The following is a 19,303-nucleotide window of genomic DNA, read 5'->3' as shown; positions in this document are numbered from 1 at the left end:
TAATTATTTAAACACCATAACTTTCATGTAATGGTTTGTTTAATACTAGGTCACCCTAGTAATCTATGACCTGTATGACAGTAAGAACTGTGTCTCTTCTATGTGCACATAGAATTTAGCAGAACCTGCCTTATAAACACTCCATGCCCTTAAATTTCTCTGTACATTTGCACTACATTTCTTTTATTTGACACCACTTTTCCTATAGCAAATTCTACTTATTCTTCAAATATCTAGATGAGATGTCATCTTCTCTGTGACACATTCTACAACTCCTCAAGTGGAATTAGCTCCTCCCTCCCCCATGGTCCCATAGCCTTTTGCTCATATTGTTTTCCTTCTACTGTAGCTGGAATCCTACCTACATGTATGGTTTCAACTAAACAGAAGATAGATCTCAAAGCACTACCTCTCTTCTGATTGACTGACTTGTTTTCTATCATTATATTTGTGTCCCAGAGGACCCCACTAAAATTTTCAAGATTTAGACTTTGGAATCAATCAGAAAGCTTTTGTACTAGCTTAAACAAGAAATGAGGAGAAAAAGAACTAAGGTAGCAGGAATGGGGAGTTGGAATGAGATTGAAGAGCCATTTCTTAGATTAAACAGAAGCATTTAATGACTAAAAGGATGAAGCTGGGAAGCTGAATTGCAAAGAATGATGAGGCTGAGGTTCCTACTGGGAGCCATAGTGAGAGAGGGAGAGAGGGAGGGGGGAGGGAGAGAGAGAGGGAGGGAAGAAGGGAGAGAGAGAGGGAGGGAGGAAGAGGGAAAAAGGGAGGGAGAGGGAGAGAGGGTGAGAGAAGGAGAGAGAGGGAGGGAGAGAGGGAGGGGGAGGGAGAGAGAGGGAAAGAAAAGGAGGGAGGGGGAGAGAGAGAGGAAGGGAGGGAGAGGGAAAGAGGGAGGGAGGGAAAGGAAGAGAGGGAGGGAGGGAGAGAGAGGGAGGAAGGGAGAGGGAGAGAGGGAGAGAGAAAGAGGGAGGGAGGGAGAGGGAAAGAGGGAGGGAGGGAGAGGGAGGGAGGGAAATAGACATCAGGTGAAAAAAAACATTTCAGAGGGAGGATAAAGACAAACATTTACATCACATTTTGAGATGTGCTCTGGTAGGCTAAAAAGCAAAAGAAAACAGAAACTAAAACTGGTATCGAATAAACTTCTTTCTTTCTCATCAGGTAGAACTTTACTCAGCAATCCCCCAAACCACTGTCCTTCTTCATTTCTTTACAACACGGGAATTAAACTGCAGGAATTGAGCAGATGTGGGATTGGGACCGCAGCTGTAGAGCTGATTTCTTTCCTGACCTTCTTTTGGTCACCCGTCACCAGTTGCCACTGATTCGACTGACCCCCGAGCACACTGTTACTTATTCCTTCTGTCTTAGTCCTCCAATCTGTACTTTGGGGACTATGGTGGATTTCAGAGTGTTATTGTGAGTGTTAAAATTTTAAATTAACTGAGCACAATGTGAAAGCTTACACAGGAGTTTCAACAAGAATTTATGGAGTAAAAGATGCTTTTCTGGGATAGACCTAGAAACCTCATATCTCGAAAGGAGGAGGAGAAGGGATTTTGGAAAGTCTGCAAGGCGAGATCCTCCCATTCCCTCAGCTCCCGGACAGGGAGAGCCCACACAAGGTTCCGCCCTTGGCTCATATTTCCTCTTGAAGGTTTGGTGGCCTCTCACCCCCGGAATTTGTTGTTCCGAGGCTGCAGCTTCGGTTGGCTCCGCCGCTGGCGAGGGTCCCCTGGCCTCAGAGGTCTCACCTAAAGTGTGATCCAGAGGGTGAGAGCCAGCTGCGCGCCACACCTGCGCATCCCAAAGTCCGACTTGCTTTGGGGCGGGCCTAGGGGAGGTGACGACTTTGCAAACAGTCGTGACGCTAGGGACAGGACCGTGGCTCACCTTGGAACACCCGAAGCTCAGATGAAAAGCAATCTCAGCAAGACCATTTCAGAGCCGCCGAGCTGGAGCTGGAACTGGAGTTGCATGGTGCCGGGGCAGCGGCTGCGGGGCAGGGGCTCCTCCAGGCCGACGTCCCGGCAAAGGATGAACTGGAGACGGTGCGGGTCTCCCCGCCCAGCGGCCGGGCCGCGAGCGTGCTGCGCTGGTTCACCACCGCGATCCTGTACGCGGCCTTCCTGGGGCTGGTGAGAGCTGGGGCGGCGACCCTTCCAGGTCCTGGGCAGCAGGCGCCCTGCAGAACAAGTGGCGCAGTTGCAGTTGGGGCTTTGCCATCTGCGCACTGTGTCACCTTGGGCGCTTTAGCTTATCAGCCTGGGTATCAGTTCGGCCAACTGGAAAATGGGCACAATTTGAATTGTGCAGTTATTGTCAAGTGCGAAATTTATTTTCTTAATGTGTTTTCCAACTGTAGTCTCCTCTTCCAACCTATGTCTCCTTGATGAATTAGACAGATACTAGAGAGGTCGCCCAGGTCTTTAGCTGCTGCTCTCCGAATCCACCTGTTCAAGCCCAAAATTACTACACAGAAACACTGCTTTTTCTGGGATAGCCTCTTTAGGTGTCTTGCTCAGATTCAACCAACCTCTTAATTTTGTAGGTAGGTAAATAGTTTAAGAGGAAAGTGACTTTTCCCTTATCCAACAGCTGGTAAGTGGTAAAGCCAGGAACATTCTCTCTCTCTCTCTCTCTCTCTCTCTCTCTCTCTCTCTCTCTCTCTCTCTCTCTCTCTCTCTCTCTCTCCCCCCTCCCTCCCTCCCTCCCGGCCTTCTCTCCCTTTCTCTGGTGTGTGTGTGTGTGTGTGTGTGTGTGTGTGTGTGTGTATGTGTTTACTGGGGATTGAACCTAGGACCACTCTACCAATGAGCTACTTCCCCAGCCCTTTTTGTTTTTTTATTTTGAGACAGGGTCTTTCCTAAATTACTTGGGCTGGCCTCCAACTTGTGATCCTCCTGCCTTTGCCTTCTAGTTACTGGAATTATAGGCCTGTACTACCTTGCTTGGCTAGCTAGGAACATCTCTTATTCTGCTCACAATCCTATTGACATCAATCCTTCAGATCCTTAAATGTTTTTCTTTAGCAAAGTGCAAGGCTAGAAGTGCCTTTTGCCAAACTTGATAAATTCCCATTCTGGGGTGTTAAGTGGTTGAGTCCATTGAAGAGAATTACTTCTGACCACTTAGGTTTTCAGAGAATCTGAACCACAGTTGTTTCTTAGAATTTTTTTTTGATGTGGGAGGAAATAAGAAAGAAATCACCACAAATGCTTGGTGAGCCCCCACTGTGTGCCAGGTCCTTTGAAGAACAGAAGTTCTTACTGAACAAAAGTTCAGTATTCTGACTTCTTTCCTTCAACCTTACCCTTGCTGTGGGCCTGGGCACACCCTGGTTCTTAACCTGGATGGCTTCTGTTGGGCAACAGATACACCCTGCATTTAAAACAGAGCAACGTAATTAGAATCAATTCTTCTTGGAATATAGATGAGGGAAAACATTTTTTTTTCTTGAAGTTTATGACAAATTTCCTATGGAGTGAAGAGTAACCCTTAGTTCTTTGTTAACACATTGCCAAAGTAACATTTTTTTAAAGTCATTCTATATGTGTGTATGTGATATTTGCTAAGATAGCCTTACACATTGTACTGTTTTCTGGTGGCTTTGGGTTTTCTTTGAAGAGAAATGTATATTTGGAAATATTCAAATTGTTTATCTCCTGCATATTGTATATGTATAGTTCTGAGGAAAGACTCTATCAGAAATATTGCTGTTTTAACATAAACACAGAATAATATTTTGATGTCTGGATAACTTAAAATTTGAACATCTATAGTCCAATCTGTGCATGTAGTATATTTCAAAATATACTAAAGTACTGTGAGGAAGAGTTTTGTTAAAGCTTATTAACAAATCATCAAGAATACTCTTTTAAGGTAGTCAAAAATGAAACAAAATTGCAATGAAAAGTCAGAAGAATTAAAATAATTTTTATTGGTGCATTATAATTATATATAATTATGGGATTTGTTGTTACTTAATTGTACATGCACACAATATAACAATATAATTTGGTCAATATTATTATCCTCCTTCCCTGACTTTCATCCCTTGGTCCCTTTCCTCTACTGACTGATCTCCCTTTAATTTTCAAGAGATCCCCCATAACTTCCTTTTTTTTCCCTCTTGAACTTCCACACATGAGAGAAAACATGTTAGATGATCTTCTGCATTTGACTTATTTTGCTTAACAAATGGTCTCTAGTTCCAATAATTTTCCTTCAATGACATGATTTCATTTTTCTTTATGGCTGAATAAAACTCCATTGGGTATGTATACTGCATTTTCTTTATTCATTCATTTTTTTTTTGAGGCTATTGTGAATGGAATAATTTTCCTAATTTCTCTTTCAGTGGATTTATCACTGATGTATAGGGATGCATTTGATTTATGGGTGTTGATTTTATATCCTACTACTTTGCTGAATTCATTTATTAGATCTAGAAGTTTTCTGGTGGAATTTTTTGGATCTTCTAGGTATAGGATTATGTCATCAGCAAATAGTGATAGTTTGAGTTCTTCTTTACCTATCCCTTTAATTTCTTTCTTTTGTCTAATTGCTCTGGTTAGAGTTTCAAGGATAATGTTGAATAGAAGTGATAAAAGAGGACATCCTTATCTTGTTCCAGTTTTTAGTGGGAATGCTTTTAATTTTTCTCCATATAGAATTATGCTGGCTTTGAGCTTAGCATAGATATTTTTACAATGTTGAGGTATGTTCCTACTATCCCTAGTTTTTCTGGTGTTTTGAACATGAAGTTGTGCTGTATTTTATCAAATGCTTTTTATGCATCTATTGAGATGATCATATGATTCTTGTTTTTAAGTTTATTAATATGATGAACTACGTTTATTGATTTCTGTATGTTGAACCAACCCTGCATCCCTGGTATGAATTGAATCTCACTTGATTTGGGTGCATTATCTTTTTAATATGTTTTTGTATGCAATTTGCCAGAATTTTATTGAGAATTTTTGCATCTATGTTCATCAGAGATATTGGTCTAAAGTTTTCTTTCCTTGATGTGTTTTGTGGTTTTGGTATCAGGGTGATATTAGCTTCATGGGATGGGTTTGGAAGGGTTCCCTCCTATTCTATTCCATGGAATACTTTGAGGAGTATTGGTGTTAAGTCTTCTTTGAAAGTCTTATAAAACTCGGATGAGAATCCGTCTGGTCCTGGGCTTTTCTTGGTTGGTAGGTTGTTGATGGCATTTTCTATTTTATTACTTGAAATTGATGCGTTTAAATCATGTATGGCCTCCTCATTCAGTTTGGATAGGTCATATGTCTCTAGAAATTTATTGATGTCTTCTATTTTATTAGAGTATAAATTTTCAAAATAGTTACTAATTATCCTCTGTATTTCAGACGTGTCTGTTGTGATAGTTCCTTCTTTATCTTGTATTTTAGTTATTTGAGTTTTCTCTCTTTTTATCTTCATTATCATGGGCAGGGGTTTATCTATTTTATTTATTTTTTCAAAGAACCAACTTTTGTTTTGTCGATTTTTTCAATTGTTTCTTTTGTTTTGATTTTACTGATTTCAGCTCTGATTTAATTGTTTCCTGTCTTCTACTGTTTTTGGTGTTGCTTTGTTCTTCTTTTTCTAGGGCTTTGAGATGTAGTATTAGGTCATTTATTTGCTGAGTTTTTATTCTTTTAATGAATGCATTCAATGCAATAAACTTTCATCTTAGTACTGCCTTCATAATGTCCCAGAGATTTTGATATGTTGTATAAGTGCTCTCATTTACCTCTAAGAATTTTTTTATTTCATCCTTGATTTCTTCTACTTTCCACTCATCATTCAATTGTGTATTACTTACCATTTGTTACAGCAGCTTTTATTTTTTATTTTATCATTGATTTCTAATTTCATTCTGTTGTGGTCTGATAGAATGCAGGGTATTATCTCTGTTTTTTTTTTTTTTTTTGTATTTACTAAGGGTTTCTTTGTGGCTTAAGATATGGTCTATTTTAAAGAAGGAGCCATATGCTGCTGAGAAGAAAGTATATTTGCTCGTTGATGGATGAAATATTCTATATATGTCTGCTTGGTTTTGGTCTGCTGTAATTTTTTACATCTGGGGTCCTGTAAGCCTCTTGTATTCAATTTTCTATTCCATTCTTTTTTTTTTTGAGAATTTTATTATTTATTTTTTAGTTATCGGCGGACACAACATCTTTATTTTGTATGTGGTGCTGAGGATCGATCCTGGGCCGCATGCATGCCAGGCGAGCTTGCTACCGCTTGAGCCACATCCCCAGCCCTCTATTCCATTCTTTAGGTGTGGGAAATTTTCTGCTATTATATCATTGAAAAGATTGTGCATTCCTTTGGTTTTTATATCTGCTCCTTCATCTATTCTGATAACTCTTACATTTGGTCTTTTCATGTTATCCCATAATTCTTGGATGTTCTGTTCATGGTTTCTTTCTATCTTCTCTGCATGTTCAACTCTACTTTCAAGATTGTATATTTTGTCTTCATTGCCTGAGGTTCTGTCTTCTAAGTGGTCTAGTCTGTTGGTGATGCTTTCTATTGAATTTATAACTCAGTTTACTGATTCCTTCATTTTTGCTTTTTTTCCTCCATGATCTCTAACTCTTTATTGAAGTGGTCTTTCACCTCCTGTATTTTTTCTTTGATTTCACTCTTTATACTATCCTTTACTTCACATATCAGTTTAACTATATACAATCTGAACTCCTTCTTGGACATTTCTTTTTTAAAATTTTTTTAGTTGTAGTTCGATATAATACCTTTATTCTATTTATTTATTTTTATATGGTGCTGAGGTTCAAACCCAGGGCCTCGCACTTGCTAGGTGAGTGCTCTACTGCTGAGCCACAACCTCAGCCCTTGGACATTTCTTCTACTGTGTTATCATTGGCTCCTGTTGTTGAAGCATCTTGGTTTGTTTGGGGCACTTTATTCCCTTGTTTTTTTCATGTTGTTAGTGTGTTTTCCCATCTAAAAGTATGGTTCTAAGGCAGGATAAATTCTACCCTGTAGACCTATAGTGTCCCTGAAGGTTTCCAGCACTTCACCTTTACTGGTGAAACCAATATCACTAGTACCCAGTGTACACAATATATAGCCTTAAACCTAAAAGCTCTCACTAAGGCATCTACTGCTTTCTTGCATTAAACCAAAACATGATTTTAATAACTATCAAAGTATAAACAGAATATTTGTTAAAGTTTACAATTTCAAATGGTGAGTGAGAGAAGAGAGGTAGTGTAGTATGCAATATTTATGAGGGAGGAAGAGAGACGCAAGGAGTAAAAATTCCCAGGAAGAGTGGAAGAGGAGCCAACAGAGATTAGCTGTTGGTTGGAGAAAAGCTGAAAAGAAAATAGACAAGAGAGAGGAAGAATATAAACAAAGAGAAAAAATTAAAGACATAAGAATACAACCAAAATGCAAAATTCCATTCATATATCATTGTCCTCCACACACCGATGCATAAAAAAAATCCTGTTTCAAATATGGTAGAGAGAGTAGTAAATCAAAAAATAAAATAAATCTTTCTGTAAAGTTTAACTGTCTCTGTCAGTTTTTAGCAGTTTCTCAGCCCTATCTCTGATGTCTCTTAGGATAAACAAACCCAGATAGCCCTCACAAACCCAGATAGAGATCCCATTGGTCTGAGTTTCAGATACCTCAGGCTCAGCCAAGCTGCAGTCTCAAGATCTCAATGCTTCTCCTACTTGCAGAGAGACCACCAGGGATACATTCATGGCAAAGGAACAATTCTGAGGTGCTGCAGTCTGGCTGGGCACAAAATCATGAGCTACCCAAGCAGGAACAAACTTTATTATTTGAAAATGCCGCCAATGCCCCTTACGCCCCGGGAACAATCCCGATGGACCCACGAGGCATTCTCCCAGCACACCAGAGGAAGTTCCTCCCCCGGAATTTCCTCCTACTGAACTTCCCCAACCAATGGGAACTCTCCAGGAGTCCCATAGCAGGCCGAGGTGAACAGCAGGAGTCTAATATCCATATGAATGCAAATCTTAACATAATCATATAATCAAAATGGCTAGCTGGCATCACCTTTCAACCAAAAATGCCATGCATTATATTACTTGGCTGTGGCTCTTAGCACTGAGGTGCAGCAACAAGACAAGGGCCACCAGCACTCTCAGCAGGAAGACCCCAGGCTCCTCCAAACCTGCAGGCACCCCCATACTGAACTTGCAGGTCCCAGCTAATGTCCCCAGACAGAGGCTCTTGTGGTGCTAAAACTGCTAACATTCAGGCCCCAGGCTCTGGCTGGTGTACCAAAATGGGTGTAGCCACATGCAACCAAACCTGGAGTCTCCCCCAAAGCAGTCCTCTGGGATGTGGTAGCAGAGGTAGCGGTGGTGGTGTTGACAGCAGGCAGAGGGTCGGCAGTAGCAGTGGCTTCAGCAGCATCTGCAACAGCAGCTGTGGGGGCAGCATCACCAGGCCATCTCCAGGGTCAGCAGCAGTGTTGGCTTCAGCTGCATCCGGGGCAGGGGCTTCTGAGGAAGCCCAGAAAGAAGACCTCCCAGCGACCTCAGGCTGGCAGCAGTGAATCAGAGAGAGCAGCAATGGCAGTAATGGTAGGCAGTCATTGATTGAGCCCAGTATAGTTTTGATTGGCTTTTCCTTAATTGTTAACGATGTTAAGTGTATGATTAACTCATTTGCCCATTTATTAATTGGGTTATTTGGTTTTTGATGTAAAGTTTTTTGAGTTCTTTATATATTCTAGATATTAATCCTTTATCAGAACCCATTCTATAGGTTCTCTCTTCCCATTCCAAATTGTTTCCTTTGCTGTGCAAAAGCTTTTTAATTTGATGCCATCCTTTTTATTAACTCTTGGCATTTTTTCCTGAGCTTTAGGGTTCCTACTGAGAAAGTTATTGCATGTGCCTCTATGCTGGAGTGTTGACCCTCCATTTTCTTCTAGGACTTCCGTAATTTCTGTTCTAATTCCTAGGTCTTTGATCCGTTTTGACTTGATTTTTGTGCAGGATGAGTGAGAAGAGTCTAGTCTTATTTTTCTGCATTTGAATAACCAGTTTTCCCAGCACCATTTGTTAAAAAGGCTGCCTTTTTCCCAGTGTATGTTTTTAGCACCTTTGTCAAGGATCAGATTACTATAGATGTGGTTTTCTCTCTGTGTGTCTTCTATTATGTGCCATTCTGTTTTTATGCCAATACCATGTAGTTTTTGTTACTATAGCTTTGTAGTATAATTTGATGTCAGATATTGTGATGCCTCCAGCATTGCTTCTTTGGCTTGAAATTGCTTTGGCTATTTTGGCTATATTGCTTGTATTCCTACAAATGAATTTCAGGACTGTGTTTTCTAATTCTTTAAAGAATGCCATTTGTATTTTGATGGGGATTGCATTGAATCTGTGAATTGCTTTTGGTAGTATGGCATTTAATTCTGTTTATCCATGAACATGGGAGGTCTTTGCATCTTCTGGGGTCTTTTTAAATTTCTTTCTTCAAAGTCCTATGTTTTTCATGATAGAGGCCTTTCACCTTCTTGGTTTATTCTTAAGTTTGTTTGTTTTTCTTTTTTGTGGGTTTGGTTTTTTTTTGAGGCTATTGTGAATGGAATTGTTCTTCTGATTTCTTTCTCCGCAGATTTATCATTGTTATATATGCATGTTGTATGTTGATTTTATAACCTGGTAGTTTGTTAAAGTATTAACCTGCTTCTATTAGCTCTAGAAGTCTTCTGGTGGAGTTTTTTGATCCTCTAGGTAAAGATCATATAATCTGCCAATAGTGCTATTTTTGCTTATTCCTTTTTAATTTTTATCCCTTTCATTTCTTTCTCTTGCTTAATAGCTCTGGCTAGAATTCTAGTACTATATTACATAGGAATGGTGAGAGTGGACGCTCTTACCTTATCCCAGATTTTAAAGAAAATGTTTTCATTTTTTTCCCTACTTACTACAGGGTTGGCTTTGGGTTTTTCACATATGACCTTTATCATGTTGAGATCGGTTCCTTCTATCCCTAGTTTCTTCAGTGTTTTTATCACTGAGTTTGGTCAAAGGCCTTCTCTGCATCTATTGAGATGACTAAGTGATTTTGTCCTTAATTCTATTTATGTTTTGTGTGTATCACATTTATTGTCTTGTGTGTATTAAACCTTCTTTACATCTCTGGAATAAAACCTACTTTTACAATCTTCTTAATATGTTGTTAAATACAACTTGTGAATATCTTACTAAGTATTTATACATCTAAGTTCATCAGGGATATTGGTCTGTAATTTTCCTTCCTTGACATTTCCTTATCTGGTTTTGGTAAAAGGGTGATGTTGGCTTCATAGAATTGATCTGGAAGTGTTCCATCCCTTTTTATTTCATGGAATCATTCAAGGAGTATTGGCATTAGTTGTTCCCTAAAGGTCTGGTGGAATACAGCTGAGTATCCATCTGGTCCTGGGCTTCTACCTCATTACAGAATTTGATCCATTTAGATTTTGTATATCTTCTTGTCTCAGTTTTGGCAGATTATGCCTAGAAATGTATCCATAATAGTCCCTATGATCTGCTGGATTTCTGTAATGTCTGTGGTGATTTTGCCTTTTTCATCTCTAATTTTATTAATTTGTGTTTTTTTTTTCTTTTGGTTAGTTTGGTTAAACACTTATCTTTTCAAAGAACCAACTCTTTGTATCATTGATCCTTTGTATTGTTTTTATTCTCAATTTCATTGATTTCAGCTCTGATCTTAAATTTTCCTTCCTTCTCCTGGTTTTGGAATTGGTTGTTCTTCTTTTCAGGGGCATTGAGATGTATCAGTAGGTTGTTTATTTGGGATCTTTCTGATTTTTTTTTTATGTAGGAACTCATAACTATAAACTTTCTTCTTAGATCTGCCTTCAGAGTGGCTCAGAAGTTCTCATGTGTTGGATCACTATTCTCATTTGAGTCTATGAACTTTTTAATTCCTTTACTGATTTCTTCTATCACCCATTCATCATTGAAAAGTGTAATGTTTAGGGTTGGGGTTGTGGCTCAGTGGTAGAGCTCTTGTCCAGCACATGTGAGGCCCTGGGTTCAATCTCAGCACCACATAAAAAGAAATAAATAAAATAAAGGTATTGTGATCATCTACAACTAAAACATATATTTTTAAAAAGAGTATTGTTCAATCTCCATGTGTTTATATAGTTTTTGTAGGATTTTGTCATGCTGATTTTTAAATTTCATTCTATTACAATCTAATAAGATGTAAAGAAATATATCAATTTTTTTTTTTTGGTATTGGCTAAGAGTTGCTTTGTGGCCTAAAATGGTCCATTTTGGAGAATGTTCCATGAGATGCTGAGAAAAAAGTGTGTTTATTTGTTGTTGGATAAAATATTCTGAAGCTATCCATTAAGTCCATTTGATTTTAATATTTTTCAGGTCCAAAGAGTCTTTTTTTTTTTTGGCACTGGGTATTGAACCCAGGGGTGCTCAACCACTGAACCACATCCCCAGTTCCCCCTTTTAAAAATTTCATTTAGAAACAGGGTCTCACTGAGTTCCTTACCTTGCTAAGTTGCTGAGGCCGACTTTGAACCAGTGATCCTCCTGCATCAGCCTCTCAAACTGCTGGAATTACAGGCATGCACCACTGTACCCAGTCAAAGAGTCCTTACTGAGTTTATGTCTGTATGGCCTATGTAATTTTGAGAGAAGTATCTTGAAATTACCCAATATTATCTTACTGGGGTGTTTCTGAGGCTGTAATTTGAGGAGTGTCTCTTTCATAAAATTAAACATACCAATAATAAATATATCCATATTTGGGATATATTTATTATTGGTTTGTCTTCTTGTTGGATTGTTCCCAGTACTGGTATGAAGTGACCTTCTTTGTCTCTTCTGATTGATTTTGGTTTGAAGTCTGCCTTGTAGATATAAGAGTAGCTAACCCTGCTTGTTTGGGAGCTCTATTCACATGGTATATCAATTTCCATTTTTTTTTCACATTTAGCCTGTGATTGTCTTTGACTGTTAAGTACATCTCTTGCAAACAACATGTAGTTGGGTATTGTTTTTAATCCATACTGTCAGCCTATGTCTTTTAATTGGAGAGTTGAGACCATTTGCATTCAATGTTATTATAGAGAGATGTTTATTAATGCCTGCCATTTTGATTTATTTATAATGTTAAATTTGGCCCTGTTTCTCATTTGCTTAGCTACTCTTTATATGAGATTCATTTATGAGCTCTGGGTTTTGTGTTGTTATTTCTTTTATGTGGAGTATTTCTTTTATTAAGTTCTGTAGTGGCAGTTTAGCAGCTATCAATTCTTTTAGTTTCTGCCTATCTTGGAAGGTTTTTATTTCCTTTTTGATTTTGAAATATAGCTTTTCTGGAAATAGCAGTCATGTTTGACAATTGTTTTCCTTCAGGACTTGAAACACATCATTCTAAGCCCTTTTGGCTTTTAGAAGTTGTACTGAGAAATTGGAAGTGATTATGAATGACTTGCTTTTAAATATGACCTGATGTTTTTCTCCTGAGGTTTTTAAAATTCTATCTTTGCTTGGTATGTAAGGCATTTCAATTATAATGTATCATGGAGAGGGTCTTTCTTGATCTTATCTATTTGGGATTCTGAATACCTCCTCTATATGGATGTCCATGACATTCTCAAGGTTTGGAAATTTTTCTGTTATTATTTCCCTGAAGACATTATCCAGGTTTTCCCATACCAAATCTGTGTTTCTCTCTGTGTTCTCCCTCCCTCTGTGGTAAACCAGAGCTGCTGTCATTACTGTTGCCACTGCCACCAATGTTCAGCTCCACTGTACTCTTTCTTCCTTGTTTACTGTACCCAAATATCAGAGAGTCTAAGACACTCTGACTATTGAATTTTAGTGAGATCCTTCATTTACTTACTTCACTGAGGAGCAGTATTCCCACCACTTGGATCCCAAGCTATGGAGCCACTAGGAATGTGGACTTCCTCTAACCTGTCGTCTTGAATATTCTAAAATAATTTTGTAACATTGAGAGTTGCAAATACAAGAAAACTCATAGTTTATAATTCTAATAATAATGGTATTTTCATAGTACAATTTTCCTCACTGTGGGACTTAGTAATTCCCTGCATTACACTGTAATCTTCCCTTCTACTTTTTTATACTGGAAAAAGCTACTGCACAGACATTATTTTAATGATTGTAAATAAAACACTTTTATCTTTTTAAATTTTAGGGAATGTGTATTGCTATACTGGGACCCACGTTTCAAGATTTGGCAAGGAATGTAAACAGAAACATCAGCAGTCTTTCTCTCATTTTTGTGGGCCGTGCCTCTGGATATTTGTGTGGCTCTCTGATTGGTGGAGTTCTTTTTGACTGTATGAATCATTTTTTACTTTTGGGTAAGTAAACACTGCTTTGTGTTTCTTTGTGACTATAAATGGTTTTACAGTTTGGTTCTAAAGGATGGAAATAGTAGCCTGAAGAATGGTTAACAACCGAAATGGATATTATTTGGGTGTTCTCATTGGAAGCTGAGTTTCCATGGTCCTACTCTCACCTTTGCAGTTTGGGGGAGTCTGTGCTGGGCCCCCTGAAAACTTAGATCAGCCACCCTGGTGTGTGTGTTAGCAATGCTTGGCCTTCTAGACCTTTACTGTAATTTAGGTACCACTGTAGGATCACCCACTGGTTGTCCAAAAGGCTTTGCTCATCAGGTTGTAGGACAGATCTCCTATGGCCACAGAAATTAGAATGAGCTCCTAGAATCTGCCCAGGTTCTATGGACTCTGGATTGAAGTAAAGGGGATGATGTGTGAACTGAGGTATTTATCCTCAGTTAAAAATGCAGTTAACTGCATTTTTATCCCTGCTATCCCATGTCAGCGATAACCCTAGACTGCTCTAATTCTCCCTGGAAATTAATGGAAAAGCTTTTAACATATATTGGAACATTTAAAGAAAATTTAGATTAATATAATAAAACTCCTTTGGAAGCAAGGAAAATAACTTGTTGCTGAAGAATAAAAAAGAATCTACTTTATTTGCAATGTGAGTTGAAAGTATATGTATATTTTTTCCCTCCCTATTCCCAAGACTAGTTTAGTTAGTAAGCTTTTACTACAAGATGCTATACTTATTGCATTTTGTTTTTGCTATTTTACACTGTTAACACATATCTAAAGATACCAATATTTCTTTTCTTATCATCATTTTTTAAAATATTTATTCTAAAGTTGTAAGTGGACACAGTATCTTTATTTCATTTTTATGTGGTGCTAGGCGAGCACTCTACCACTGGGCCACAACCCCAGCCCTTACCATTAATTTCTTAAATGTATAACATTCGATTTTGGCAAGTCTTTTACAATAAAATTTTTCTTTAAATCATAATTTATGGTTCAGTTAACAGTACCTGAATGGTAATTTATATTTTAGAGTTTATAAAGCTTATTAAAGTTTTAAATGACATAACCACTTGTAGAAGCTACAATTCATACACACAATTCCCAAATTTAAATCTCACCTTATTTTGCATTTTTAAGTCACTATGATATTGACTTGACCCTTGAGCCTGCCTAAATTCTGTTTTTAATAGCTGACTTTAAAATTTTTCTTCTCAGGGCTGTCATTGTTAACTACTGCAGTTGGTCTTTATCTTATTCCTTTTTATAAGAGAGCAGTATTACTGATCATCATGATGTCTGTCTATGGTGCTTCAGGGAGCATTGTGGGTATCGGTAAGTGAATCCTTCAGTGTCATCTCTGGGAGTAGGGACTTTCTAATAGGGAGTATAGCATATGATATTAGCCTGTTGGTTGCAAAGCTCTTGAAATGACATGGACTTACTGAGTGGATCATGGGTTCATCCCATCAGAAACACGTGTCTAGCAGTTCCTCTTCTTGCCAGTTAGGGCACCAATTTTTGAGCAGCCAACTCTTAAAGGAATATAAACAATTTTGTTTTAAGGGAGATTATTGATTTATAGTATTCAAAGAGGGAAGGACTCTCCTCCTGTAGCTAATTATAGTACAGGTGAGTGGGCTTTATTTTGGGAAAGAATTTTATCATTGATGATTTAATAGGCTGAAACAACTGTCAAAAGTTAATTTGGCTCCACAAGCACAGAAGCAGCTATCCAATTTAAAAACACACCTGTTTTTGAGCAGAAGAGAAATGCATGTAGAGTACTACTACTTTACTTTCCTTTTTCTCCCCTCTCTCAAATGCTTCTGTTGCCCAGCATTAGAGCTACTATGTCATCAGGTTTGATAACCTGCTAAATAAAATACATATTTATTTTGTGCCATATCCAGTCCTTATGCCTTTCTCACCTATTCTTATATTCTTTGATAGATCATGAAAGTGTTTTTATACTTCAGCCTTGGTTTGGTTGTAAACTACATGGTGTAAATATGTATTAATCTGAAAATATCTGATTAAAAAATATGGCCTTTCACCTTGTGGGAGTTCAAAGAGTAATTATCTGATAGGAGCTCTATTTCCTGTAAGAAGCACAGAAGAATCCTGGGGTTTCAGGTGCATGAATGAGTGTGTGTGTGTGTGTGTGTGTGTGTGTGTGTGTGTATTTTCCTCAAATGACTACCAAGTGCAAAATACAGTACACTTTGGTAATATGGCCAGGATCTGATGGTAAAAATTTGCATAGAAAATATGTATTTAAAATACTTACAAATAAATATTAGGTGTAAAAAGTATTTTTTAGTTGTACATGGACGCAGCATCTTTATTTTGTTGATTTACTTTTATGTGGTGCTGAAGATCGAACCCAGTGTCTCACATGTGGGAGGCAAGCGCTTTACCACTGAGCCATATGCCAGCCACTACCCACTACTTTTTAAAAAGGTTTTTGCTAATGTGACTGGCTCTAGGAGGGAGTAGTTTAACAGCTGTAAAATTCCAGTATGCAGATGAGATGTCATGAGACATAGCTCTCTGGTGGTAGTGGGTTAGAGTTCCTCAATCTGAACTAACTCAGGTGTAATATTTGATAACTTAGAACATATGATGCTATGCTACAAAATAAATATTCATTCTAATAATAATGATCCATATTTTTAACAGGGTAATTGTGTTTAATGTAAATCATTTCCTCATCTTTCATTGGCAGGTGGTAACGTCCTCATCTTGGCTATTTGGGGAGATAAAGGAGCCCCACACATGCAGGCCTTACACTTCAGTTTTGCCTTGGGTGCCTTTCTGGCTCCAATTCTGGCTAAATTAGCAGTGGGTACCTCAGTGTCTGCTGAAAACCACACAGAGCCTGCTTTTCAGCCTCCAGCCACCAATGGGTCATATGAAGCTGACTCAGCCCCTCTGTTTGGATTGCCTGATGACATGAATCTATTCTGGGCTTATGCTTTTGTCGGCACTTATATGTTCATAGTGTCTCTCTTCCCATTTGCTCTGTTTTTCAAGAAAAGCTCAAGGCAGGAAAAATCAAAAGCATCTGCTCAGGCATATCGAAGAGCTGAATATCACAAGACCCTTCTCTGCCTTCTTTTCGTGTTCTTCTTTTTTTATGTTGGAGCAGAGGTAACATATGGCTCTTATGTTTTCTCCTTTGCCACCACCCATGCTGGCATGGAAGAACGCGAAGCAGCTGGGTTGAACTCCATCTTCTGGGGGACCTTTGCAGCCTGCAGGGGCCTGGCGATCTTCTTTGCTGCATGTCTACAGCCGGGCACCATGATTGTGTTGAGCAACATTGGCAGCCTGGCTTCATCTTTATTTCTGGTGTTATTTGACAAGAGTCCACTCTGTCTCTGGATTGCCACTTCAGTGTATGGGGCCTCAATGGCAACCACGTTTCCCAGTGGTGTTTCCTGGATTGAGCAGTACACGACCATAAGTGGGAAATCAGCAGCCTTTTTTGTAATTGGTGCAGCACTGGGAGAAATGGCTATTCCTGCAGTAATTGGAATTGTTGAGGGACAATACCCAGATTTGCCCATAGTTCTGTACACCTGTTTGGGGTCAGCGATATTCACTGCTGTTATATTTCCTGTGCTGTATAAATTAGCTACCTTGCCTCTGGATTGCCAGCGAGAAGTTAACAGAAAGAGTGAGGACTAAAACTCTTTGCTTTCCAACTCTGAGCTAAATGACTATGAGGAGGAGAATGAAGGGGAGAATGCAGAAAAATGGAATGAAATGGATTTTGAAGTGGTTGAAATAAATGATAAAGTAAGATATTCTTTCATAAAGACATCTGGAGATAATTCAGTGGCGCCCAGAGATGTCGTCTCAACCAATCATTCTCTAATGCATTGATGTTTGAATCTTCTCCAGTTAATCTTGCAATCCCCTCTGAAGTATCTTGCCAGAAACCAGGAGAAATGAGAAAATGGACTTTTTACTGACTGCCTTGAATAAATGCCACTTCTAACAAGGCCAGTCAGAGGAGAGCATTAACAGATTTTTAGCATGCTTTGGGGATCAGTTTTTAGGTCCATTTTTAGCAAATGCTGAAAAGTTTTGAAATGTTCTCTAAAAGCCAAAATCCTATAGAAAGTACCAAGTGATATGGTATGATATGCTAGACTAAGATCTTGTTAGGGAGATTAAGTAACTTTATTGTCTCCATCTTTCAGAGAATATAGTGAAGCTATTTGTTTTTGAGAACTTGGGTAGTGTTCTAATCGAGTAAACCCACAGAGGAATATAACGGATTTCCTGAGTAATTTATCAGACATCCATCTTCTTCCTGGGAAGTGGGGAGAGTAGTTTCTTTTAAAATCATCTTTGGAATCAACAGATATTTAATTATTTTATCTTATCTGAGTGTTTAGACCAAAGAATGCTAATGACTCATTGATTTTTGATTTTGAAAAAGAGAACACAGAACTGGGCCCATGAGACCTGGATTCAGGGTGTTTCTCAGCCTTCTAACTCTACACTGATGCCTGGTTTATATCATGTCCTGATTTGTAATTCTTGAAATGAAAATGAGATAAAATCCAAATTAAAAAACTCATAGGTTTAGTTTGTGCAAGATTTCTGGAAGAACAAACCATGCATCATTACAAATTGGAATTAAAACAAAATAATAAACAGCTTTAAGTATGTGGCTACTTATTATGAATTCATATGCTCAGTGCTTAATATGTTATTGAACAATTTTCTGAAAAATGCATTTTTTTTAGTGCTGCATTTTGTTTACCCTAAGACATATCTTTACCCTGTACTTTTTAACATTTCCAATCAAGTATGTGACAAAATTTAATTCACATTATTTTACTATAAACATATATAAAATATGGTTGTATTTTGTAACCAGTGTTTTAGATTCAATGATATACAGTAATGCATTCAATTAGGGAAACTGTACTATGTTTGTTTATATTTTAAAAGAAAACTTATTTTTAAATACTAATTTAATCTGTTTTTATATACAGATGGAATTTTATATACTATATTCCAATATTAGAAACTATCTCAGAGACAACATTAGAAGTAGATTGTTCTCTTGAGACATTCTGCTTATCTTAGTAAGAGACTGGATCTTCCGGTTTCAAGAAATTTAGGTGTTATTCTCACTCTACATACTATAAACCAGTCTAAAAGTTGACAATAAGTCACAGTCTTTTCCAGGGTTTGGAATTCTTGTGTCACCCATCCAGAGCTCCTCCTCTCTGAGTCTGAAATACCTGGAGAATCAAAGTAATGATCATAAGGTAGCTTTGTGGCCCAGGCATGGGGGATAATGAAGGGAACTTTATATGAGTATGAAGAGAACTTCAATAAATGACAAGAATCAATAAGAGTTTTTGTATACTTTTCCCTAAGTTTTATGCTGAGTGACCTCAAATTTCTATCAGAATACAGTATATTTGCTTTCTCTTATTTAATGTCAATAAATTTTTTTTTGAGAAACAGTTGCTTTGGTTTGTCTTAAGTGAAATGCAATACCTTTATTAACCAGTTCGTTCATCTTATAGCTTTCATTCATGTTGAGAACAAAACAACTTTGGAGAGGGCTACTGGAGAAATTGATGGTAAAATGCCTGTTGCTCTTTTTATACAGTACTTTTCCCCTGGTTAGTGTTGGAAATTGCTTCTGTTCCACACTCTCTCTGCTCTTCCTCAGACTGCTGGGCCTTAGGTAGAAACAGTTGTTTGGCTGATGAGAGGCTCATTACTACAGGGATTTTCCCCTCAGCTTCTACTTTTAGAGGGTAGAAGATGGGGCTATGGGAGAGATGCTTGGGAATGAGAACATGGTATACATTTTGGAAATCCATATAGATAAATCACTAAGATTCCACA

At 38.1% G+C, this 19,303-nt stretch overlaps 1 protein-coding gene and 1 long non-coding RNA gene across 2 annotated transcripts; one reads left to right on the top strand and one right to left on the bottom strand.

The window, feature by feature from the left end:
- Positions 1–1,481: 1,481 nt before the first annotated feature.
- On the bottom strand, positions 1,482–2,521 carry LOC120889116 (uncharacterized). The gene is made up of 2 exons (XR_005732940.2): positions 1,906–2,521; positions 1,482–1,766 (listed from the first exon to the last, which is right to left on the bottom strand). It is a non-coding gene; the product is annotated as an uncharacterized LOC120889116 (long non-coding RNA).
- LOC101967412 (sodium-dependent glucose transporter 1-like) lies at positions 1,672–18,915 on the top strand. Its single transcript, XM_040283218.2, has 4 exons — positions 1,672–2,150; positions 13,246–13,414; positions 14,636–14,752; positions 16,146–18,915. The coding sequence occupies exons 2-4, from the start codon at positions 13,249–13,251 to the stop codon at positions 17,108–17,110; spliced, it is 1,248 nt and encodes a 415-aa protein (XP_040139152.2). The 5' UTR covers positions 1,672–2,150; positions 13,246–13,248; the 3' UTR covers positions 17,111–18,915.
- Positions 18,916–19,303: the final 388 nt, after the last annotated feature.

The sequence above is a fragment of the Ictidomys tridecemlineatus genome, chromosome 8 (genome assembly GCF_052094955.1).
Source record: "Ictidomys tridecemlineatus isolate mIctTri1 chromosome 8, mIctTri1.hap1, whole genome shotgun sequence".
Taxonomy (NCBI): domain Eukaryota; kingdom Metazoa; phylum Chordata; class Mammalia; order Rodentia; family Sciuridae; genus Ictidomys; species Ictidomys tridecemlineatus.
This window is presented reverse-complemented; position numbering and strand designations above follow the sequence as displayed.